The 26,600-nt window shown below is 43.2% G+C and overlaps 1 protein-coding gene across 1 annotated transcript in view; it reads left to right on the top strand.

Moving 5' to 3' along the window:
- The window catches only part of DOCK2 (dedicator of cytokinesis 2), a 407,441-nt gene that overhangs the window by 63,136 nt on the left and 317,705 nt on the right, over positions 1–26,600 (top strand). Inside the window, exons 15-22 of the mRNA XM_082836577.1 lie at positions 1,241–1,339; positions 3,034–3,106; positions 3,219–3,322; positions 5,094–5,277; positions 5,424–5,521; positions 7,201–7,290; positions 8,363–8,463; positions 9,295–9,429. Of these exons, the coding sequence (XP_082692703.1) occupies positions 1,241–1,339; positions 3,034–3,106; positions 3,219–3,322; positions 5,094–5,277; positions 5,424–5,521; positions 7,201–7,290; positions 8,363–8,463; positions 9,295–9,429 (884 nt within the window). The remainder of the gene's footprint in view (positions 1–1,240; positions 1,340–3,033; positions 3,107–3,218; positions 3,323–5,093; positions 5,278–5,423; positions 5,522–7,200; positions 7,291–8,362; positions 8,464–9,294; positions 9,430–26,600) is intronic.

The raw sequence follows: 26,600 nt of genomic DNA, 5'->3' as shown, positions 1-26,600 counted from the left end.
AAAACCAATCCTCATGTCCCTGGATCTCTGAAGACTTGAGGTTGAAATCTCTTGTTCTGGTATAAAAACTAAACTTAGGCCCCTTCTGAGTGACCCTACCTTAGATCTTGTTTGGGGCCAAACAACTGGAATGAGCACAGAGATAGAATTAGGGGTTGGCATACTCTATTGCAAGGTAATTCCTTGTTAGTCTGAGGGTGATTTTTTAAGAATAAATATCCTATGTAGGTATGCTTGCTCTGTGCTCACTCTCTCTCAGAATGTCGTTCCTGTGTTTCTGCTCAAAGCCAACTTGGAACCTTTCTTCAAGAACTTCAACTGTCATCACCTCCAAGAAATATTCCCTGAGTCTTCAGGGGGGCACTGAAGTGTCCTTTCTCTGTGCTCCATAGTATTATACAGTCAGCCCTCTGTACCTGCAGGTTCTGCATCTGCAGATGCAGAAGTTCAACTGTACTACGCTGTTTACACTGTTTTATATAAGGGATGTGAGCATCTGTGGATTTTTTTTTTTTTTAATCAGTGGCGGGGAAAGGAGGGCCCTGGAACCAAGCCCCTGTGGATACCAACGGACAACTGGATACATATATCTGTCATCACTTCACATTGCCTAGTGATTTGTCTGCTCATATAATGATTCCTACACCACACTGTGAGCCCTCGTGTCAGGTTTACTCTCTGACTCATGCCCATATCCCAGTGCTTAGTGTGGGCCTGGTACCTGGAAGATGCTCCCTAGCTGCGGGCTCCTTTAGCCCCCTCTGCCCATGTGTCTGTCTGAAACCCAAGCTCCCTCCGCTTGCCCAGCTCCCGCCAGCACCTGGGTGTGTTAGCATCAGAAATCCATCAGAACGGGCTGCTGCTTGGCTGAGCTGAGCCTGTTTGGTAACTTTGTGCAATTCAGATGTAGGAAACAAATAGAATTGATAAGACTGGCAGCGCGCAGCAGCTCCAAGGCTGGTTACCGTTGACAATAGGGCAGCCACGTCAGCTCCTGCTGCGCTTCAGTGGTTTCCAGAATGCAAGTAATAGAATTTCTATAGTTAAGCAGCTGTCGCTCCCAGTGCCCGGCACATTCATGTATAAATCCGTAATGTAGAAGGGTACCTGGCAGAAGGCTTAAAGAAGGCAGGGTTATCCCAGGCCCTGTGGCCAGCCTTGGCCTCGGGACCAAAATTGCCCAAGCATAGAAAATGGCAATTCCATAGTGTTTTCTCTCTTTTCATTTTTCTTGGGTCAGAATGCAATTTGCGTGGGAGCTGGGGACAAACCTATGAATGAGTATCGGTCCGTCGTGTACTATCAAGTCAAACAGCCACGGTGGATGGAAACAGTCAAGGTAATAATAATAATAATGATGATGATAATAGTTGGGGGACTCTAAGACTCCCTAAGATCTGAAACAGTAGCCTAGCATGTCTCTGGTGGTGTGTCAGGCAGTGGAAATAGTGGCCCAGTGGGCGACCGCCCGGTCCTCTTGATCACCCTTCACCGGCCCGGCAGCTACAGCCACCATGGCATTGTCAGATGGTCTTGTGGACTGTGCCCAAGCCATCAAGTTGTGTCGTTTAACTCAGCAGTGAGGAGTGACAGAGCTTGGGAGCAAATGTGAGGCTATAAAAAGCTATTTAATACCTGGTAGATACACCGTTGGGAGGGTACCTCAGATGGAAGTGGCATTAACCACAAATATTTGCATTACCAGATTGTCACACTGAAGCAGAAGGGAATATCATGCATTGGAAGTGGAGTTCGGAATTAATTTAGTGGACAGTGAAGCTTGATTACAGCTTCAGATGTCTCTGCCTTGTAATTAATAGCAGTCTTTACTCACTCTGTGCTCTGAACCCAAACTGAAGGTATTCATAAGACTTCCCTTTCAGAGGTAGCTCTTCAAACCTCAGTGGTTCTTGCGTTGTCACCTATATTCCTGTTTTCCTCAGTGGGTCTCCCTGTACTCCCTCTCTTAAAAGTGATGACCTACCCAGCTTTGGGGTCAGAGAGCTGTTGGACCAGGTTGTTTTCTTTGTGCTCTCTTGTACCCCAGTTATATCTCTTTGCTAGCCCTCATCACATGGTGATAATTATGTGTTGCCCTGTGTGGGCCATGAGCTCTTTGAGTGGAACTCTGCCTTACGTCAGCATGGCCCGTGCTTCACATGATTGTAGCTTATAGTATTGATTCAATATGCAGTGAAAGAATGAATTGGACAACAGCTGCCCATGTGACTCTCAGTTCTTGTGCTCTGAGACACACAAACAAGTGGTGGACCTCTTTGGGCTCAAATTTCATTTTCTGGAGCAGAAAGTATCCACAGAAAATCTGAGTGGTTTTTCTCACAGGTAGCTAAGCTTCTCTGTCTGGGCCTGAATTGTATAATACAGGGATTGCTGTGGGGCTTTGGGAGGTGGGATAGTCCAGAGACAGGCCAAAAGCGCCTCAGTCAAGGGTACAGCAGACCACTCACTGGACAGTGAAACTGGGTGACCAAGGGGTGATTGTCTTGGCCCAGTGTCCTTGGAGGAAAAACCAAAGATGGGAATGAGGCCTAGGATTTTCCCGAATATGATTGGATTCAAGCATTTTTATTAATTTACATAAATGACAGTCCCCCATCAAGCCCCCTAATGGGCACTGTTAATTTTCTAAGCCCTGCTGCAACTGCCCAGACTCCTGGAGTGTGTAAGGAAAATGTGCACTGTGCAGTTTGCAGTGCATTAAATCCTGTGCTAAAGTTATGTGACTTTTATATCAATTTGGAGAGATTCATTTTTCCTCACTATAATTTACAGATCTCTTTTCATTGGCTGGGAATGCAATTTGCCAAATGGATTACATTTGGTACTTTATTTTCTCTTCATAGCCAGTTCTTATGTAATGTATTTACAGTTCATCAGGCTTGATGGCTGGGTAATAAATCAGCACGCAGCACTCTAAGTTAAATGGTCAGGCTGCCTTTTGCGGGGGGCGGGGTGGAGTGGGGAGGGCTCTTTAACTCATTGTCTCCTGAGCTCTGGTTTCTGCCTATTGAGGTGGCCGTCCCTATTGAAGACATGCAGAGGATCCACCTGCGATTCATGTTTCGACATCGGTCATCCCTGGAATGTGAGTGCCCAACCAAATGGCATCTCTGCAAAACCCCCAAGGGGAGAGGGATGGGATCATTGGGTGGCCCAAGTATCTTTTTTTTTCCTGACCTCAACAATGCTATTTTCAGCCAAGGATAAAGGAGAAAAGAACTTTGCCATGTCCTATGTGAAGTTGATGAAGGAAGACGGGACCACTCTGCATGACGGATGCCATGACTTGGTTGTCCTAAAGGTACCATGAGCTGGTATTAACTCTGCAGTGGGGAGCATGCAGGAAGTGAGGGGGAGATGGCAGGATGGCTTGGTAATTAAGAGCAGGGACCCCAGAGTCACACACATAGGGGCTTCCCAGCTGTGAGGCCTTTTGTACGAAGTCGTAACTTCTCTGGGCCTCCGTGTCCTCATCTGTGAGCTCTCAGTGAGTAACTGTGAGGATTATATGAGTCAGTGCATGTAAGCATGACATTGATGGGTACGTGGAATTCTCAGGAAATGGAAGGTTATTGTTACATACAGAGTGGGCTTTGACTCTGTTAAGACACCTGTGGGATGTACAGAAGACCAGCAAGAAATATTTGAGAGTTTCCTCACTGTAGCTAATGGAAAAAATATCACAATTTAGGGTCCCGATCCTGCTGTTGACTAAATTGGAGTCATCTCCCATGTCTTCCTGAGTCTCAGTTTCCTTTTCCTTAAGTGGTGATGGCCATGTTTACGACCATGAGATGACCCACGCAGAAGGACCATGTAAAAGAGTATAGAGGGCCGCTGCTGTTATTTTTATGTCATGAGACTTGCACTGTTCTCTAGAAGTGGGGAAGTATTTTCCTGATCTTACATGCATGCTTCCCCACAACCACTCCTGTGACAGTGGCACGTATCTAGCTAGCCCCTGGCTGGAGGCAAAGGGTATGGCTGTGAAACAGGGCAAAGCCTAAGTGGTCAGCACAGGGATCAAACCCTTGCCCTTGACTTTCTCAGCATTGGAGGTTGGAGTTGCCCTTTTGCCTGTGGTCTGCATGGCAAACACAGCCTCATCAAAGCTTCATAACAGGGTACTCTTCTCTGAGTCTCTTTGGCTTTTCCAGAACACCCCTTTTCCTTCTGTATAGGCTCTGTTTTCTCAGTTTTGACGCGTCAAGGTAGTTCTTGATTTAAAAGATTGTGAACTCATTGGGGGCAGAGTCCCAGTTGCAGTCAGTTTTCAATTTAGTCCCCCTCCTTAAGCCTCAGTTTCCTCATCTGTAAACTGGAGATGATAACAGTATACACAACAGTACAACTGTTGTGAGGCTTAAGTGACATGAACTAAGGCATACAAAGCACTTAGTGCAGCATCTAGTGCAGAGTGAGGGCTCAGTAAATGTTGACTGCTGTAATGCGTACCTCTGGTCATTCATTTCAGCATGCCAAGGGACTGATGTGTCTGTCATTTTACTAAGTGTTCTATATGCATTATGCCATCTAGTCTGCTCCAGATTTCTAGAAGTAGGTAATATGATTAATTCTCAGTTTAATCATGAGAAGAATGAGACACAGAGAGACCAAGGAATGTGTCCAAAATGACACAGGCATGTGAATGGGAGAAGAGGGTCTAAATACCATCACTTTCAGAATCTAGTGCCTTTGCTGTTAACTTCTTCTTTAAGCCGATTCCTTATCCTGCTGGTGGGCTTGTTTGTGTTAAGATCTTATAAAACTTAGAATGAATTAAAATATCCTGTTTGGGAATCTTCAGTTCCCTCTGTGCCATTAATGAAGTCCACAGAGCCTTCAGGTGGTTGGTTGATCAACCCCTTTCCCATTAACGTAACCTTGGGTTCTCGCCTATTTTGTGGAAAAACAGCCTTACCTTACCAGCTGATGTTCACTGCTCCTCTTATGATGTCCCTCACTGTTTCTGATCCTCTCTACCTACAGTGTGTAATCTGGCCACTGCAAACTTTGTGTAGCATTGGGTGCATACCCTTGGCTTGGGGAAGTAACCAAGGTGTTGTTTCCAGGGGGACAGCAAGAAGATGGAGGATGCCAGTGCTTACCTGACTCTTCCTTCTTACCGACACCATGTGGAAAACAAGGGGGCTACCTTGAGTCGAAGCTCCAGCAGTGTTGGGGGGCTCTCTGTCAGCTCCCGGGATGTATTCTGCATTTCTACGCTGGTGTGCTCCACAAAGCTCACCCAGAATGGTATCGGAAACATTGATAGCTCTGTGTGTGTGTGTGTGTGTGTGTGTGTGTGTGTGTGTGTTTATGTGTGGGCAGGCCAGGGGAGGTCCTGATACAGACAGTTCAGGCCAGTAATAGTAATTCTGCTTGTCTGGACTCTATTTTAGTGGGTTTGCTGGGTTTGCTGAAGTGGCGTATGAAGCCACAACTGCTACAGGAGAATTTAGAAAAATTGAAGATTGTCGATGGAGAAGAAGTAGTAAAGGTCAGTGGGGCTTCATTTTGCCTGTATTCATCCACCAGTGACAGAGCTTTAAATCATGGGTGGCTTCAGGGGAGAGATGAAGTGCTGAGGGAGATAGGCCAACTTTGCTTCTGACAATGGGATACAGTGTCCGAAGTCGGCATTAGAAGCCTTTATTGGTAAATCTGGGGGATGATATGGTTCAGTGATGCTGAATCTTGAACAGGAGAAGAGTATGGTTGTGCACAGTCTCTGAAAATAGATCAACTTTGGTGTAGATCCCAGTTCAACTGCTTGCCAACTTTATGTGATAGTATCATCAATATGACATATTTTCCAGGGTTGTGAGCATTCAAGATGATACATATTTAAAAATTACTCCACAAGTCTCTTACACATAATGCACAATAATTGAACTAACGCTTATGAAAATGTACAAAGTTCAACAAATAGTAACTATTATTTATTTTTGTTGTTGTAAGTTGCTATGGTAGTATGATCTCTTAGTATTATCTACATGTTGCTGTTAGAAATAAAAAGTATTCTTGGTTTCTGCTGCTTCGCGAATGTTATGTATTAAACATGAGAAAAGGAAAGACATCAGCGCTCACATTTTAGGTGAAACAAGCAGAAAACGATGTAAATGTCAGATGTATTGTTGTGTCCACATGGTAGTGGAGAATATAGTGTCTGAAGCGCAAATCTAATGAAAGCAACTGTCTCTCCAGCACTATGAATTGGGGCAAGTGTTTCCCAGAGGTCCTGGTGATCTTGTTTCCATTGGGAACCTGGTACAACTAGAAACTCTGAGATTGAACATCTTTATGTAGTAGCTCTGTGTTTCGACTATAGGAAATATTGACCCATCTCTTACGAGGGAGGGGTATCAAATTTTAGTTAATTGCCCATACATGGAGAAGCAATGGTCAGATTTCCAGATCAATGCTTTAACTGTGCACTGTTGACCCACCTACCTGGTTCAACAATGGCAGGGAAATTCCCCAGACATCCTTTAATAAGGCCCGTCACCTTTGTCAGCCTGGAAAAGGCATCTGAAAGGGCATTCTGTTGTCTCCCTTTTGCATTCTTTTTTTCTTGTTTTTAGAAAAAAATTATTATTGATGTATACTCTACATATGGTAACATATGTACGGAGCACGTATCTTAAGAGTACAGTTCAGTGTATTGTTACACATGTACACAACTGTGTACCCACCACCTAGGTCAAGGTACAGAACATTTTTAGCATTGCAGTAGGTTCCCTCTTACCCCTTCTCCATCAGTAACCTATTCGGGAGTAACCACTAAGCTGACTACCATCATTATAGATGGGGTTTTTGCCTGTTCTTGAATTTCATAAAAAGAGAGGATAATGAATAGACATTTCTGTGTCTGACTTATCTTACCCTGCACAATGCTCACAAGAGTTACATTCGTCATTCCACGTTGAAGTAGTTTGCTCTTTTTTTTATTGCTGTGGAGTGTTCTATAATGTGAAAATGCCACCCTATAATTATCCACTCTGCTGAAGATGGACAGCTGGGTTGCTCCAAGTTCTGGCTCTTGTGAGTAAAGTACCTGGCCCTCCTGAACATGGCACATGGTGGATGTGTGCCCTCACCCTCTTGGGTAAACACTGATGAGTGGGACTGCTGGGTCACCTACACTCTTTCTTACAAGACCTTCATTATTTTGCCCAGTTTCTCCAGGATACTCTGGATGCCCTCTTCAACATCATGATGGAACATTCTCAAAGTAATGAGTATGACATCCTCGTCTTTGATGCTTTGGTAAGAGAGAGGGGGCCAGTGTTTAGTGACATTAGGCATTAACGTGTGTCTCACTGTGAGAACACAGAGAACTTATGGCCCACATGGCCCTTTTCATGAATTTTTTGGAGGCATTGTAACATTTGGCAACAGACCAATGAACGAGTTGCTGTTTCCCTTCGTTTGCTTCGAGTTCATTTGAAAGCATGGGCAGGGTGATTAAAAGGGGAGTGTTTAAGTGCTGATGGTGGATTGGCCCTGGTTGAAGGTACATGAAGCTGGATACCGTGAACAGTCGCTTTGGCTTTCCATGAATACGGGGAGTGAGTCCTTGGCCAGGTTGTAAAGCACCCAAAATGTTTCCTAACTCTTTTTTTTTTTTTACCTTCTTCCTGCTCAGTCTCCAGCGCAGCAGTTGTTACACTCCTCCTGCCCACCCCAGAACATTTTAGAGTGGGTGGTACACCAGGCAGATCTGTCTCCTTTCCACCTTTCGAAATGGTCTGTTCTTCCTCTTGTGGTCCCAACTCACATCTTCTCAATGTCATGTCAAAATAAACATAAAAAAAAAATCTGCATTAAGGTATCAGTGACCAATAAGGTATGAATGTGTCAACCCTTTGTGTCAGTGACATTTACATTTTTAAAGAGCTTACTTGGAGACAACTGTGACTTAATCCAGTGCTTCCGAAGAGGGCCTCCTAGAAAGCTGTGTCTAAGGAAAAATGCTTCCTGACAAAAAGATCCTTTGATTAAAGAACTTAGGGAAGTGTTGGCCATTGCGTGACTCTCTTGGAGATTTACAATGCACAGAAGCACATGGAAGACTCTGATAAGGCCTGCAATAAAGAAGGCAGTCTAAGGTTTTGATAACTTGAGATTTCTCAAGCTTATCTGACCGTGAAACCCTGTAGCATACTTCGTGAAATACTTTTGAGGAGAGGTACTACCTTCATGAAAAGGACTGAAGCTATATTAGTGACCTAATTCCTGGGCAAAAGAATTTGATAGGGTTTCAGTTATGCCATGTGAATACAGCTTCCTGTCCTGGGTCTGCCCACAAAACCCACTGATTCCTTGCTTCTTCCTCAAGATCTACATAATAGGACTCATTGCTGACCGGAAATTCCAGCATTTCAACACCGTTCTGGAGGCTTACATTCAACAGCATTTCAGTGCTACCCTAGCTTACAAGTAAGTAACTGTGTACTTCCTGCTTGCCCTGCCAGGATGCCTAGGTCACAAAAATTTGAGTAGTTTCTTTTTGTCACCAGCCTGTGTGAGTTCTGCCTTTTTTGACAAAACCCAATCTGGCTGTGTCATTTGGATTAAATAAAAATATGCAAACTCATAGGTTGGTACGAATATTTTATGGTGGCAGAAGTACATGGAAGTGTTTGCTCATTCGTTCATTCATTTAGTCAGTCAGTCAGCTATCATTTATTGAACAGCTACTTGTGATACACACTGGGATTCAAAGGCTAGGGAGAAGGAAGTGCATATGACAAGTAGCTCAGTACAGCTTGTGTATAGAGAACTGAGGGTTAGAGATCAGAGATGATGCTGGAAAAGTTGGTGGAGGCCCGTTTGTGAAGGGACCTGGAAAAGCAGGCCAAGTAGTTCGAAGTCCACCCTGCTGGTAATAAAGAAACATGGTAAGTTTCCAGGCAACGGAGTTCCATGATATTACAGGAACATTTTCTGTGGGAAGAAAAAGCTGAAAAGAACATTATCACCACCACGATCCCCCCTCACATCCTCACTGTGACTAGTTTTCCCAGAGTCAAAAGATTTTTTTCTCACTACTTTTTCCTTTGCTGGCTGTTTATGGACAGGAAATACTCACTCCCTGTATTAAACATATATTTTTAGGCAGTTATTTTTATGGTGTAAATGACTATGTGAGCTTGGCTATACCATCACCTCTAACCTTTGATTGAATGCCTTATAATTTAGTAAACAAACTAATTACCATGCTGTGGGCTGAAAAGAGATGTATTTTTGAAAATGTAATCCCTTATTCAGGAAATTGATGATGGTGCTGAAGACTTACTTGGATACCTCCAGCAGAGGAGAGCAATGTGAGCCAATTTTAAGAACGCTGAAAGCTTTGGAATATGTTTTCAAGTTCATTGTTCGGTCAAGGACATTATTTTCACAGTGAGTACTAGTTATGTAAGTGATTGATTAGCTCTGCAATTCCTCTGGGGTACAGCAGTATTTGTGCCATTGGAGAAACTCTTTTACAAAATTGTAACCAGCTGCTGATCAAAAAGAGCTTAAAAATCCAATTTAGAGAGTTATGAATAGGTAATAATTGTTCCAAGTTCATTTGGGGAAAAAAAGAAGAAATCTTCATATGTTGAAGAGTTATGTCTCCTCCAGTGACTACGATTTGTGATTTGAGGCTCTTCTGCATTTCATCTAACATTCTTCATTTGATTTGAGATATGGTGAAAACCTTCCAGGAATCTATATTCCATGGGGACAGGGAAGCAGATCTCAGAGAATTTGACATTTATTTGGTTCTAGGAGGATGCACATGACAGATGAGCGGGTATTTGCAGCTGATCCGCCTGTCCGTGAAATCCTGGTGGCCAAAAAGTGAGCTGACATGTTAGAGCACCTAAGAGATTTGATATTCAATGGTCAGCATCACAGAGGTTAGCTACCCGTTTAAAAGGCTTTAGAGGTGGAGTCATTCCAATGCAACCTGCAAAATAACAATTTATGTGTCTCCTGGCTACAAGACAGAGTTAGGCAGGGAATTGGTTGTGTGTGTGACCAGGTTGGTTGTGTGTGATGGGAAATAAGAAGAAGCATACAGGAAATGTATTGTCTGGATTCTTATTGGTGCAGAGGAAGAGCATGCAACCCAAGCTGACTCGGGGAAATAGGACTTTATTTTATTTTGCATTATTGAAAAATCTTGGGGGTACTTGGCCTTTGGTACGGCTGGGTCCAGATGCTCAGTGTCATTCGGATGGTCTCTGTCTCTCTAGATCTTGGCTCTGCTTTCCTTTTGTTGGCTGCCTTCTGAGGCAAGTTTTCCAATGGGGAAGCCACTGGGAAACTCAGATTCATATTCTACTAGCTTAAGCAACGCTAGGTTCCCTGTTGTTCGACCAAAATCCTATGCCAAGAACTATCTTGAGTCATGTACTAAGGTCTTAAACACTGTGACCAGGAGAATGAATATGCAGACTGTGTACTTATGGTCACATGTTCACCTCTGGAGCCATGGGTCAGGTCAGCAACTTATGGTATGAACTTGTTTACTTGAAGGGATGGTTTCTCAAAAAAAAAAAAAAAAAAAAAGTAGAAGTCCGTAAATCATCATTCTGATCAAGACATTGGATGAGTTATGAAAGCTTCATACTCAAAGGCAGCTGAAATGGGTAATTATTTGAGATTCTCCTTTGTAGGAGAATTCTTTGATATTTCAGTTGATGAATAGAAAGAGATGAGTGTCTTGAGCCACGTCACAAAACATATGTCACTTAGGCTATTCTAAAAGTGAAATATCTGTTTCGATTCCTCTCTTTTGTCACATAGTCAAGGCAGAGACTGTGTATTGAAGTCTTAGGGGTATTCTTGAACTTGAAAGAATATTTGAATTATTTGAAAACCAGTAAGAGACAATTATGGGTCTTCCTAAGAGTTGAACTCTTGGAGAGGTTCAAGGATTCAAACGTTGTAATTCCAGATTAGGCAATGATATCTTATCCCATCTCCAAGCGAGAACTTCAGATCTACAAGAACATATCTTTTCCATGTATCGTATCTTATGCCTCAGTTTGTCCTTTTAATTTATTTCTCTTCCCTCCCTCCCCCCATTCCTTATTTCTTTCCTTCCTCCCTCCCTCCCTCCCTCTCTTCCTTTCCTTCCTTCCTTCCTTCCTCCTTGTCTTACCTCTCTTAGTCTTCGTCTCTTTCCTCCACTGGAACAAAGAACATTTGTACATCTGCTTTCTTCTTTTCTACCTGAGGGCATGTCATCTTGCAGTGCCCCCAGCTCTTCATTCAGTATAAATTCAGTGCTGCTGGAACTCTAAGTGAAGTTTGGCTTCTTAAGGAGTGGGATAATCTGTTATTCTCTTATGTACTCCCAGCATAGCATATATAGAACATCACTGACACTCAAGAACGCTTGTTGGATGAAGTGCATTCTGGGGGCTAGGAGAAGGCCATTTGGTCAGAGGAGATGTCTCGAAGGTAATCCAGACATAATCTTGAATCCTTTGTCATGATCAGAAATATAGGCTGACCTGCAAGGAGTGTCTAGGACCTCATGCTGAGGGAAGGTAGTAGGTCTTGTTCATTCTAGAATCTTTCACAATGGGTTCTCTTCAGTGGAGCCTCAGGGGCATTGGGAAGTGATGGTAGTATCTCCCAAACTAGAAGGGAATTTTACTTGGGAATGGAAGATAGGCGTTTCAGTGCTTTGAGATTTCTAAGCCAGCTGGTGGGAAATTGTAATATAGTTATTGCTTTGGGAGCTTACTGTGTCTGGTATTGTGTTTCCGTTTCCTGTTACTCCTTTGTCTTTCCTGGTGTGCATAGTTACAGCTGATCCAGCTCCCATTAATTGTTCCCTGCCATTTGTTCTTTGGGCATGCTGCACATGAGCGTTTACAAGGGCTAGGGATTTTCCTGTATCAATATGCAAGATACACTTGGGTAAGAGAGGAAGAAAACTTGTTGAGAAGGATTGGAACTTTTTTTTTTAACATCTTTATTAGAGTATGATTGCTTTACAGTGGTGTGCTAGTTTCTGCTGTATAACCAAGTGAATCAGCTATACGTATACCTGTAACCGCGTATCCCCTCCCTCTTGCGTCTCCATCCCACCCTCCCTATCCTACCCCTCTAGGTGGTCACAGAGCACCGAGCTGATCTCCCTGTGCTATGCGGCTGCTTCCCACTAGCTATCTGTTTTACATTTGGTAGTGTATATATGTCCATGCCACTGTCTCACTTCGTCCCAGCTTACCCTTCCCCATCCCTGTGTCCTCAAGTCCATTCTCTACATCTGCATCTTAATTCTTGTTCTGCCCTTAGGTTCTTCAGAACCATTTTTTTTTCTTTAGATTCCATATATATGTGTTAGCATACGGTATTTGTTTTCCTCTTTCTGACTTACTTCACTCTGTATGACAGACTCGAGGTCCATCCACCTCACTACAAATAACTCAGTTTTGTTTCTTTTTATGGCTGAGTAATATTCCATTGTATATCTGTGCCACATCTTCTTTATCCATTCATCTGTTGATGGACACTTGGGTTGCTTCCACGTCCTGGCTACTGTAAATAGGGCTGCAGTGAACGTTGTGGTACATGACTCTTTTTGAATTATGGTTTTCTCAGGGTATATACCCAGTAGTGGGATTGCTGGGTCATATGGCAGTTCTATTTTTAGTGTTTTAAGGAACCTCCATACTGCTCTCCATAGTGGCTATATCAATTTACATTCCCACCAACAGTACAAGAGGGTTCCCTTTTCTCCACACCCTCTCCAGCATTTATTGTTTCTAGATTTTTCTGATGAAGCCTATTCTCACTGGTGTGAGGTGATACCTCATTGTAGTTTTGATTTGCATTTCTCTAATGATTAGTGATGTTGAACATCCTTTCATGTGTTTGTTGGCAATCTGTATATCTTCTTTGGAGAAATGTCTATTTAGGTCTTCTGCCCGTTTTTGGATTGGGTTGTTTGATTTTTTGATATTGAGCTGCATGAGCTGCTTGTAAATTTTGGAGATTAATCCTTTGTCAGTTGCCTCATTTACAGATACTTTCTCCCATTCTGAGAGTTGTCTTTTCGTCTTGTTTATGGTTTTCTTTGCTGTGCAAAAGCTTTTAAGTTTCATTAGGTCCCATTTGTTTAGTTTTGTTTTTATTTCCCTTTCTCTAGGAGGTGGGTCAAAAAGGATCTTGCTGTGATTTATGTCATAGAGTGTTCTGCCTATGTTTTCCTCTAAGAGTTTGATAGTGTCTGGCCTTACATTTAGGTCTTTAATCCATTTTGAGTTTATTTTTGTGTATGGTGTTAGGGAGTGTTCTAATTTCATTCTTTTCCATGTAGCTGTCCAGTTTTCCCAGCACCACTTATTGAAGAGGCTGTCCTTTCTCCACGGTATACTCTTGCCTCCTTTATCAAAGATAAGGTGACCATATGTGCGTGGGTTTATCTCTGGGCTTTGTATCCTGTTCCATTGATCTATATTTCTGTTTTTGTGCCAGTACCATGCTGTCTTGGTTACTGTATCTTTGTAGTATAGTTTGAAGCCAGGGAGCCTGATTCTTCCAGCTCCATTTTTCTTCTTCAAGATTGCTTTGGCTATTCAGGGTCTTTTGTGTTTCCATACAAATTGTGAAATTTTTTGTTCTAGTTCTGTGAAAAATGCCATTGGTGGTGGTTGTTGTTTTTTTTGTGGTATGCGGGCCTCTCACTGTTGTGGCCTCTCCCGTTGCGGAGCACAGGCTCCGGACGCGCAGCCTCAGCAGCCATGGCTCACAGGCCTAGCTGCTCCGCGGCATGTGGGATCTTCCCGGACCAGGGCACGTAGCCATGTCCCCTGCATCGGCAGGTGGACTCTCAACCACTGCGCCACCAGGGAAGCCCCATTGGTTGTTTGATAGCGATTGCATTGAATCTGTAGATTGCTTTGGGTAGTATAGTCATTTTCACAATGTTGATTCTTCCAATCCAAGAACATGGTATATCTCTCCATCTGTTTGTATCATCTTTAATTTCTTTCATCAGGGTCTTATAATTTTCTGCATACAGGTCTTTTGTCTCCTTAGGTCAGTTTATTCCTAGGTATTTTATTCTTTTTGTTACAGTGGTAAATGGGAGTGTTTCCTTAATTTCTCTTTCAGATTTTTCGTCATTAGTGTGTAGAAATTCAAGAGATTTCTGTGCATTTATTTTGTACGGGATTGGAATTTTTGTAAGAATCATTCATTTTGTCACATAGCCAAAGAAAATGATTTTCCTGTCCCCTCTTCTTATGTCAGTAGCTCCTGAGTCAAAGTCTGTACAGGTGTCTCTGGGCACATACCTGTGCCATAGTTGCAATGGAAGCTGGCAGAGCAGGTTTGAGCTTCTGTCATAGGGAGGCAGGCTTCAAAATATGGGGAATTCTAAATTGTAGGAAGTGAGTCCAAAAGATGCTGAGTGGCTATAAATATGACCAGTATCCACTGGGCTTTTCTAGATTGACTGAGGCCCTGGGAGGTATAGAGCATAGTGAGGAACATTCAGAAGGAGCCGAAGTGATTATGTTCTAGGCATTGAGTTTCTTTATAAACCCCCTTGCAGTGCCTTTTATCCTGAACCTCAGACAACCAGCTGAGCTGACCCCCAAGGTTTCTGAGCCTGTGGAATTACTCAGAGTCTGTGGTAGTCCATGCTTCCCTGGTCCACGTGGTGGACACTCCAGGAAGAGCTGCCCTTCCTGCTGGCCAGGCACATAGTAATGAGACTGCAGAGCTTCTGTAAGGATGACTTCCCGAATGAGAGAAGATCCAGAGCTCTGTTCTGCAATAACAGCGTTTGCTCCTGCTTGTCTGTGTTCCTTGTAAATCTTGGTGCTGCCGTAGGCTCGCGTATAGGGGATAGTGTGGGGCCTGGTTATGTTCACACTGTACTGGGCAGTGCTGGCTCAGTGACGGTCAGTGCTCACACTGGACGCTTCCTGTCCCTGTCAGCACCTGGCTTAATGAGTGACCTAACCTCTCTGAGCCTCAGTTTCCCCACCCATGAATGAGGATACACCAGCTTTTAGTGTTTTGTTGATGAAATGAGATTACATGTACAGAGCTTCCATGTAGTGTCTGATATTTATTCCATGAGCAAAATAAATCTGTTAGCTGTTATCATGTTTTCACCTAGGAGAGACAGAAAGGGTACTTGTTTCAAAAACTCAGATTAGAAAGAGAAGGGTTTGGTGTCTTGATCCATGCTCACAATCTGGCTTACTGCTCATGCTATACAAAACATTTCTTGCTCTCTATTGTTTAGGAGGATGGGGCACCTTTACCAGGTGTCTGTGCATTTAGAAGACCGCAATGTGGGGAATTTTTATGGCTCCATGAATTCACCTGGGTCTGCTGCTGGCCCACTGCATGGGCCCTGCTTTTGTCTGTGGCTCCCACTTCCCCTGTGTGTGTGTGGTCAGGCCCCTGTGGCCAAGCAGCTGTGTACCCAGCTCTCCCTCTGTTCCCTGCTTGCTCTGCCTGTCTTTTCTTTGGCCTCATGCCTTCTGCTCTTGTTACAGACCTGCTTAGTTCTTGCTTCCCCCTCCTTCTCCATGTCATCCCTCTCCTGGGGCTGCTCTGCCATCACACGCTTCTCCTTCGCCACACTCATCCACATCTTTTGCTTGCGAGTCAGTCAGCTCAGGGGGTAAAGGCACTGTCTCTGGAGCTAGGCTACTTGGGTTTGAATTCTGCCTTTGCATCCTATCACTACCAGTTATGAAGGTTTATGACCTTGGGCAGATTAAATAATCTGCCCAAAGCTCCGTTTCCTTGTGTGTAAAACAGGCAAGTACGGAACAACCCTTGCAGGGTGGTTGTGCAGACTCACTGAGCTAATGGACATCAGGCATGTGGCACAGTGCCTGTCACATAGCGAGTGCCCACGGTTATGATGTCCTGCTAAGTGCCTTTCCCTCATTATCTCCATCAGCCTTCACATAAATGCGGTGGAGACCCTCGTCTCCTGACTTCACCTCCTCCTACTCCTCTCTCACTGTGTGCCAGCCTCACGGGCCTCCTTGCTGTGGCTCAGGTTCCCAGGGCAGGGCCTTTGCACCCTTTCCCAGACAACTGCTTGCTCACCCACTCGCCTCTTTTAGAGCTTTATTCAAACTTCTCCTCATTCCCTTACGTACAGGGGCAGGCCCTGCCCCTGGCACTTCTTCTTTTGGTTTGTTTTTTTGTTATTATATATCATGCTTTTAATACAGACTTAAAACAATCTGGAACAATATAAACTGTACAGATTTGATCAATCTTTTTGTTTTGTTTTTAAACTCAATCTCTAAACACACCAGTGTTCCATTCCAAAATATTGCACAGCATTCTGAATACAAAATGCTTGATTGTATTCCTCCTTCACTACAGAAAACAAATTCATGACCCTGCTCCCCCCGAGCGCCTCTCCATGTTGCCTCAGTGCCCCCATTCCCACCCGCAGGGGTCAAACTGGAGAATCTACAGCTCACTGCATTGAGAAAAACACATCGTTCTGGACTAAAAGTTTACGTTCTTTACAAGACGATCCACCTTTTGATTTGTTCCTGGGAAAGAGGGGTAGACAGAGGTTGGGGAAAGGGGAGAAGTAGATTTTATTCTCCTCTTCTTTTATTTTAAAGTTTGTTTTTCCTGAAAAAGTATCTTTCTCTCCTCTTAAGAAAAAATCTTGAGAAGAAAAGAATTATGTTTTTTACGTTAGAAATTACATTTTACAAATGTAGCAAATTATTCAATACAAACGGACACCAAAAAATGTAAAAAGTTAAAAAAAAAAGTTTTCGTACGAAACCAGGTAAATTAGTGCAGATTTTTGTTTTGTTTTCTTAAAAATAAAATAAAATGGAAGCAAAAATACCTAGATTTGAGACAGACAGACTGAAGTGGGCCCAAGAGCCCAGCACAGGAGTCATGCTCCTGATCACACATTTTTCTTCCTATTTCTAAAGACCCTAAGGGGCTGGTCTCCCCCTCCCTGTACGTGGTGAGGAACAAGCCGACCAGGGTGTGGTGGGTGCCTGTGTGCGTGAGTGGGGGAGGAGGGGCTGGAAGGGGGCATAAGACAGCATCCAGCCTTTCCCAGAGAGCAGCCTGGGCCTGTCACCTGGCCCCTGGCACTTCTGATTGCCCTCCCGTTCACTCTGCTTTCTGTCATTCTTCCTCCCCATGTTAACATACAATAATAAGTTATGACATTTTAGCGCTCTTCCTACTAGAATGTCAGGTCCACAAGGACAGGAGTCTTTGACTGTTTCGTGCTGCATTCCAAGCGCTGAGGACAGCACCCAGCACACAGTAGGCACTCCTTCAGTAAGCAGTGGGACAGCATTTCTATCCCCCTTTCACAAATGAGGAGGCTGAGGCTTCAATTCAAGCTCAAAGTTCACACAGCTAAGACTCAGTAGAGCAAGCTTCGCATTCTACCTCACCTGATTAAGCAGATTTGAGAACTGGCACTTTTTCCAGGCTGTGCAGGTGGGAAGCCCGGCTGGCTGAGAGGAGGGGCTGTCCTGAGAGGAAGCAACTCCAGCTGGAAGGGTCAACTTGCTGGGCGCTGCTGGGGCTGCTGAGAGGTGCGAGGCTGTGTGGGTTTAGGTGCTGCCATCCATCCCTAAGCACAGTAGGACTTCAGTGAAGAGCATGATGCCTTGGAGCAGGAGTTGCCAGGAAGGGCATCCTCGCCAGCATGGCGAGGCTGTCCCGGCAGCAGTGACTTTGTCCTCATATCCTCCCGGGAAATGAACAAAGAAAAGCTGACATGGGGCCGGTCCAGGTGAGCTCACACCCCTTGGAAACAACTCACTGGTCAGGGAAAGAGGAAGGCACTCAGTATCCTAATGGAAGCAGCAGCATCTCCAGGAGTCCTTCTGCTCCCCAGCCCTCACCTGGGACCTGGGCAGGCTGGCCATGGCATGCACAGTGTCATTTGCCTGCACTGGGACTGCCACTCCATTAACACAGGCTCAAAGGACCACGGTTCTCACCTCCAGCAGACAGCCCCAATCTGGCTCTGGTCACCCAGGGCCAGACATCATTGCCCTTTCTCTAATTGCCTTCAGCATCAGATGATTTGATGCTCTCTGATGCTCGCTTTTGCCTTTTTATTTTGCGTCTGGCTTTATTCTACCCATCCCGCCCTCCCTCCCCTGGCCTCCACCTCATCTTTCCACCAGTTCAGTTTCTTCTTATGTAAATATTATATACTAGTTTATCCTGCAGGTCATGAATATTTTAGGCAGAGGTTGTCTGCATAAAGCTCAGGCATGCCCAGTGTAGCCTGCAGTCACAGAGGATACATAAGCCTCCGCCTTTTTGAACAAATATGAATTTAACTCGAAGGTACTTGCCAGTGTGATTTGTTTTCACCGTTCATGTATGAATAAATATTAAAACGTGATCATCTGTTTATGCTGAGGATGGGTTGGAATTCTGGTCATATTGCTATTTCTGTTTCTCCTGCATGTAATTTGTTTGCCATGTTAATGACATTTATTCCTGTGTAAACCTCTGTTTTAGGCTTTGAATGTAATTTCACTTTTTGATGACAGTAATGGCTCAGTAAACTGCACAATTGCACTTAATGGAATTATTTTATGATAACATTAACTTGGCATCAGATCAGGATGGAAGAGAAAACTCATCAAAGGGATATAGTCAAACAGTTACTTTTCTCTAAGTTATTATCTATTTTATGAGTTGCTACAGGGCAGAGGGGGAGGTAACAACCCGTTTCTTACAAACATATGTGAAAGTGTTTTGTAAATCACTAAGTAAGTCATCCTTATTATAACGTGAAATTGTGCATATATGTGCACTTTTAAACAGTCCTCTTCCCCTTTACATATGGAAATATTGATAAACTGTTATTGAGCACCTGTTATGTGCTAGGGACTTTGTTAAGTGCTGGGAACTCTGAAATTGATGTCAGACTTCCTCAAGCAGTGGCAGTTGAGTGAGCAAGAAAGACACGCATGCCAGCAGTCAAATGCCAGCATGCCTGGGATAAGCAATGATCAGTGATATGATTCAGTGGAGGCTTACAAATGGTTCCCGGGGGCAGACAGGTTTGAATGACAGACTCCACCTCGGGAGGATGAGTCATTCTTCTCGGAGGAGGTGATCTTTTAAACTAGACATTGGAAGGTATTTAAGAAGCCTGGCCATGGAAGAAAAGAGAATCGGGAATTCCAAGTAGAGGGGACAACATATGATATAGAACTTACGCTGAGGTACCATTTATAAAAGCCTCTCCTCTTTGCATGGCCCTGTATCACTTTTTGCTCTACCTCACTTAATACTCACGACAACCCTGCAAAGTACAGGTATTATTATATTCATTTCATGTTCACTTTACAGAAGGGGAAATTGAAACCCAGAGAGGTGCAGAAAATGACTTTAGGTCACACAGTTAGATGTTGGCAGGGAGGGATCTGACATCAAAGTCTCAGCTCTTTGTGCTATCCTGTGCTTGCCCATGAATGGCACTTTTATGGAACAGTCGCTAGTGGGTGCAGCTGTGGTGGTGGAGGAGTGAGGAGGTGTTTGAAGAGGGGATTTGGAGCTAGATTGTGAAACACCTTGAATGCCAGACCAAGGAGTTTGACGTCATCCTCTATGCTGGGGGATATTGGCATAGATGCTACCCTCCATCCTCAGAGCACAGAGTGAATACCCCAGCAGAGGTACAAACTAATCTACTGGGATCAGACAAAAATATTAAAATTTCTTCATTTTGTCCTAAGATGAAGAAACTAAACTTTATAAACATTTGACTTAGAATAGTACATGGATATAATTTATATATAAATAAGCAACTGTTGAGACTCATACTTAAATTTTTTTGTTTTCCTCATAGGAGCAGTTTTGGAAACCCCTGCTTTTGGCAGTGGGGAGCCACTGAAGTTCTAAAGCAGGGCATTAACATGATTAGATTCATGTTTTAGAATGATTAGTGCAGAAGTAAGGTTAGCATGTGGTAGACAGAGGAGGGGAGGCAGGAGATCAATAACGAAGCTATTGCAGTAATCCAGGCAGGAGGACTTGAACTCAGGTAGTCACGGTGGGGCTGGAGAAGAAGGAAAGTAAGAAGATGAGGGTTTATAGATGGCAGGATTGCCCAAACTAATTGAATGTGGGAGTGGAACGGATGGAGGGCCATTGGCTGATCTGACCCTGAACTTCGTGGTCCACTTTTATCAGGTATTGCTCATCAGCATGATGGGTGAGGGGAGGAGCAGGTTTTGGGGGGGAGACGATGTGTTTGGGACATGTGATGCCGGAGGTGTTTACTGGCGTAGCCAGATGGAAATGCACAGCAGGCGGTTAGATACAGATTAGGAGTTCAGGGGAGTGGAGAATGGAGATATGGTTTTGGTAGAAATAGGATGTGTTTGAAGCTGTAGCACAAGGTGAGCAGCGCTATAAAACTCAGAATGGAATGCAGGAGATTCGCATGTTGGAGGGATGGATGAGGGGAGAGTCCCAGGGAAGGAGGATTGGAGATATAGGAGAGGAAGCAGGAAGGATTGGCATTACAGGACCCAGGAAACGGAGCATTTCCGAGAGGGAATGTCAGCAGTAGTCACTGTTACAGTGAGGTCCTGGGAACTGAAAACTGATCAGGAACAAGATATTTCACAATTAGGAGATCTTTGGTGAATCAGCCGACCCTTTCCCAGAGTTTAGCATCTTTCCTAGTATCCAAACAGGAGGCCATCGGGGGCAGAGGGATCAGGCTTTGATGACTTATTTCCCATCATCTGCGCGTGAATTACTTACATTGTGGATTGTTCTTTGCCAGGGTATAATCCAAGACTGGCTTCCCCCCACCATCCCTCAGAAGCTGAGCCAGTTGTTTCCTATTTCTTACCAATCTCATACTCTGCTTACAGCAAAGTGTAAAATGCTGGTCTTGTTTGCTTCCATTGTACCTTTAAATCGCTTAATTTTGCAGAACAAGATGCTATAGATAGTTAAGGGAAAAGCCAAGGAGGACACAGATATTCATTCTTTCAGGTTGAAGCAGTAGCCGATTTCCTTTCCTTGTTAACTCCTTGTTAGAAGTCTGGGGCTAGCTTGCTGGTAGAATCTTTGCCTTTGCACAAAAATAACTTTCTGTCAAATGCCTAGGCTGACAGTTCCTCAGAGAATGACTTGGGTGGGAGATCAATTTACTGAATAAATATGTAGATTTAGGATATGTGTTTGCAAATCCCCTGTAACTTAATATGGACATGCAGGATAATAAAGGGTCTAGTTTGCCAGAGGGGTGAAATTCACCAAGCTAACCTAACTGTCAGGAATGCTGAACTGAATCAGGATGACTAGATGTATTTTGTGATCCACTTCAGATGCACTTGAGGCAGGCATCACCCTGAAGTAGAATTTGTTTCCTTATTAGGAAGTATTAATAATATATTACTCAGTTGTTGGGCTTGTTTCTTATTGTGTCTTTGGGGTGGATGGAAAATTAAAAAGGACTTAGTTATGGGGCACATACGGTCACTGTCCTTCAAATCTCCAAACTAGCTCCTCTGTATCTCAGATCTACTCTCCTAATGTAGTCAGTTGCAAAGACATATGAGTTCAGTTCAATTCGTTTGTTCATTCATTCGTTCAGTAAACATTTTTGAGTCTTACTATTTGGAAGTTCTATGCTAGGATAGTGCAGTGAAAAAGGCAGTTGTAGCCCTGCCCTCATGCTTCCCTTATATAATACTATGGGGGAAAAAAATAAAATAAACAAATACACCAAGTCGTTGCAAACCATGATAAATGCCTGTACGGGAGTTAAGCAAGTAGTTGAGACAGGTGGTCCAGTACAGCAGTGAATAATCCCAGTAACTACCTGTATAATTGTGGGCAAGTGACCTAACCTCTGTGCCCCAGTTTCCTCGTCTAAAGTTGGGATTACTTCACAGTGTTATTGTGAGGATTCTGATGAAGTGACGTTTAATTAATTAATTTGTTTTTTATTTTTGGCTGCGTTGGGTCTTTGTTGCTGCACGCGGGCTTTCTCTAGTTGCGGTGAGCGGGGGCTACTCTTCGTAGTGGTGAGCAGCCTTCTCATTGCGGTGGCTTCTCTTGTTGTGGAGCACAGGCTCTAGGCGCGCAGGCCTCAGCACGCGGGCTCAGTAGTTGCGGCTCACGGGCTTAGGTGCTCTGCGGCATGTGGGATCTTCCCGGACCAGGGCTCGAACCCGTGTTCCCTGCATTGGCAGGCGGATTCTTAACGACTGTACCACCAGGGAATTCCCTGAAGTGACGTTTAAACTGAGATGTGAGGGATGGCAATGATCCAGCCATGCAGGGATAGAAGGAAGAGTCCTTCAGGGAGGGAAAGTCTGAGCAAGTGATCTTGAATAAGAAAGAGCTTGAAAGAGTTTTTTTTTCAGAAAGTTATCGTGGCTGAAGTATAGGGAGCACAGGGGAGATTAGGAGGAAGATAAATTGGGTGAGATAGGCAGAGCCTACCATGCAAAGATCATTCTAAGTGTATTACAGAGTCCTCGGGAGGCATGTAGTTGAAGATGCTTTCATGTGACGTAGCATGCTGACACTTGATGGTGAAGAGGGCTTGTGTCATGTGCCACATGGGTGGATTGGGGGCGGCTGTGTGGTCTAGTGTTGAGGAGGACACTGAGACTGAGTTCAGAGGTAACTGCACAGGGAGCTGTGACTGACCAGTGGTACCTGAAATGGGCAGCTCAGTAGGAAGTGACAGATTGTTAATCCCTGAGTTAATTACACAACCCTGGATAGGAGTAAAGGACTCAAGAATACAGACAGAGTGCATGTTGTCCTACAAAGCGTTTGTGTTTTAGATTATAGTAATTCCATATTTAAAATTGAAAAGCATGTGTTTCATAACCTCCCACAAGCCTCTTTGGTTGCCTCCTGTACGATTCAAAGACATAAACCGCCCATCTTTAATTGGGTTGGGGAGCAGACACAGCCTGTGCCACCTTATTTCACTGAGCAATCCCTTTAGGTTTTTCTGTTGGTTGGTTGGTTGGTTTGTTTTTTGCAGTATCTCATCTCTGCTAAGCATTATTGTTTTACGGTCATAACGTTTATTACTTTTTTTTTTTTTTTGCGGTACGCGGGCCTCTCACTGTTGTGGCCTCTGCCGTTGCAGAGCACAGGCTCTGGACGCGCAGGCTTAGCGGCCATGGCTCATGGGCCCAGCCGCTCTGTGGCATGTGGAATCTTCCCGGACCGGGGCACGAACCCGTGTCCCCTGCATCGGCAGGCGGACGCTCAACCACTGTGCCACCAGGGAAGCCCCCCGTTTATTACTTTTTAATGCCATATATGTTTTAGCGACCATGAATTGTTGGCTGCAGTTTTGGACAAGTTTTTTAAAATATATAGTCACTTCTCAGTGATCTGTTAATGTATGGGTCTAAAGACCCATATTACCTGAAGTAGCAGATAGTGTCAACTTCACTTGATTTGATCATCAGAGTGCACTATGCAGATGTGTGTATCTGTGTACAGGTGAACTTTTCCACAGAAGAATGTTTTTCCAAATCAGTTTGCTGGGATAAATAATATCGTTAATTATTATTTCCTGATTTCCTATCAGATGGGCATTCTGGAGGGAGGGCAGACCTACTCGTCTTGGGTACCATAGGGGTGATAAAAACGAAGAGCTTGCCCATGATCAAACATATTTTGTGAACAAGCCACAGATGATAACATTATTATGTTAACAGTTAAGAATATCCCAGATAGCACGAGCCACAGCATTTTACATTACTAACCTCTCCGCTTCCTCAAAACACTTTCTCCCCTTGGCCTCTGTAGCACAGAACTCTTTTAGTATTCCTCATACTTCTCACACCCTTTGGAGGTCCTAAATGCTCAGTTTAAACCAATCCTCCTTTCGCTCAACTCCCTCCACCTAGGTGACCAAATTCAAACCCATCTCTTCAGTTACTGCTTCTATGCAGATAACCCAGAAATCCAGCTTGACCTCTTCAACAAGTTCCAGATCTGTGTGTCCAGTTTACTTGATATCTTTCGTATCTCCGAGGCAATTCGAAGTTAGCATAACCAGAACCAAACTCATGATGTCCCCTCTTTTCACTGACGTACAACCCAGCATGTTGCATGGGGCAGACAAATAGGATTTTTTGACACCTCATTTTTTGTGTTTTTCCCACGTAATCCGCAGTCAAATCCCCTCTTAAATGTCTCTCAAATTCATCCACATCTTTCCATCTTCACTACCAACTTCCTGTTCACAGTTCTCATCACCTCACACCTGGATCACTGTGTTAGCTTTCTCCAGTGGTCTTGCTGCTTCCATCCTTGTCTTCTTTGTTTTGCTATGGAGTCTCACGAATTTCCTAAGTAGACAGTTATAACATCTGTAAATATGGAAAGCTTTGTTTCTCTCTTTCTAATTTGAATCCTTTTTCTCCCTGTCTTACTGCATTGGCTAGGATTCTAGACCAATGTTGAATAAAAATGGTGGTATATATTATGTATTAGATTTAAAAAATATTCTAGGTATCTTTTATCAATTTAAGGTAGTTCTTTTCTATCACTAATTTGATAATAATGTTCATCGTGAAGCAGTATTACATTTTATTGTGATCACTGATGTTTTGAACTTATTTATATCATTTTAGATGTGCATCTTCGCCAACACTCTGATTTTCTGTTCTCTTTTTCCTTCTTTTTTTTGGACTGTCTTCAGTTTTTTCACTCTCTTTTCGCCTTTAATAGTTTGAAAGTTACATTTTATATCCAGTTCTATTAGTGGCTACTTAGGTATTCTATCATACATATTTAACTTAATAAAATCTTAGTATCTTTACAGTCCTTCTGAAAAATAAAGGATTTTAGAAGACACTTCCACTTCCTTCTTAAATATTATACTATAATTGTGTAGTATGTCAGTTTTGCCTTTTTTGATAATTCCACAAATTAGACATTATTATTGTTTTAAGCAGTTGGTATTTGTTCATATGATTTTACCAATAAAAGTTCATCAACACTACTATACTGTAAACTTAAAAGTGGTTAAAGTGGTAAATTTCGTGTTATTTTTTTTATCACAGTGAAAAAAAAGGTATCACTTCTCCTGTCATCTTTGACCATCCATATTTGTTTTTCTTCTCCTTGAAGTAAATCGTTTATTATTAATGGCAGGAAATTTACTGGTAGAGTTGCTAAAGTCTCTCTGATTTTATTCTGAAACTTGGAATGGGGTTTCCCTGGATATAGAGTTCTAGCTCTTTTGTTCATTGTGATCAGCTGTTAAGGTTAGCTGTCAGTCTTACTGTTGTTCCTTTATAGGCATTCTGTTTTTTTCTCCCTGGCAGCCTTTAAGATCATCTCTTCGTCTTTGGTATTCTGCATTTCTCTATGTTGTACTTAAGACTGAGTTTGCTTATATAGCTAGAAGCTAGTTTTCCTGGATCTGGAGTTTGGTATTTTCAATACCAATTCTATAAAATTTTTCATTCATCATTCTTTTTAATTTTTGCATTTTCCCCTTATATTCTGTGATCTCTCTGAAATGTCAGTTAGTGTATGTTAGACCTCATATTCTCCATGTCTCATAAACTCTCATATTTTCTATCTTTTGTTTTTTGGGGTTCATTCTGGCTAATTTCTTTCAAGCTATTTTCCAGCTTACCGATTTCCCTCTTAACTGCATCTAATATGCTGTTTGATTCATTGAATGAGATTTTTTATTTTAATCATTGTATTATTTATTTTCAGAAATTCTATTGAGTTCTTATTCAAATATAACTTTTTAACTTTTTTTTGTTTCTTGATCGTATTTTCAAACATCCTTTCTATATTTTGAAGCACATTAAATATGAGATTTTATATTCTTTGCTGGATAACTCCAACAGGGGGATTCTTTGTGAGGCTGATTCTGCTGTTTCTGTTTTGGGTGACCTTGAGTCCTTGTGCATTTTGTTGTTATTATTATTTTTTAAAGCTTATTTCCCTTTCAACTTTATCAGTTCTTGTGTATTTTTAGTCTTGAATTAAAGTTTTTTATTTTCTTCCAGAGAAAATCAGAATTTCCTTCCATTGTTCGCCTGGGGGTCACTAACAACCAGAGACCTCTTTAAGTTAAAATTTCTCTTTGTTGATCCAGGTGAGGCACATGAATTTGGAGAAAACAAAAACAAACAAAATCACAAACAAACAAAATCCAGGTGAGGACTGGCTTGTGGTTAAGAAATCTCAGTGGAGATGTGTTTTCCTTCTTCACCCAGCACCAAGTTTTCTTTCATGCAGTAGATTTATTTCTCACCCTTCTTTATAGGAAGGTATAACAATTTGGGGTATCAGCTTACTGCAAGGGTCACCAATATGCAGGCCCCAGGATTGATCTCATTCTTTCTCTTCCCCAACCAGTTAACTTCAGTAGTTGTGGCACGTGGGCTCCAGGAGTTGTGGCTTGCAGGCCCCAGTAGTTGTGGCTCGCGGGCTCTAGAGCGCAGGCTCGGTAGTCGTGGTGCATGGACTTAGTTGCTCCGCGGCATGTGGGATCTTCCCGGACCAGGGCTCAAACCTGTGTCCCCTGCCTTGGCAGGTGG

The sequence above is a fragment of the Leucopleurus acutus genome (genome assembly GCF_964270905.1).
Source record: "Leucopleurus acutus genome assembly, chromosome: 3".
Lineage (NCBI taxonomy): Eukaryota > Metazoa > Chordata > Mammalia > Artiodactyla > Delphinidae > Leucopleurus > Leucopleurus acutus.
The sequence above is the reverse complement of the archived record's forward strand: the minus strand, read 5'-3'. Positions and strand labels throughout refer to the sequence as shown.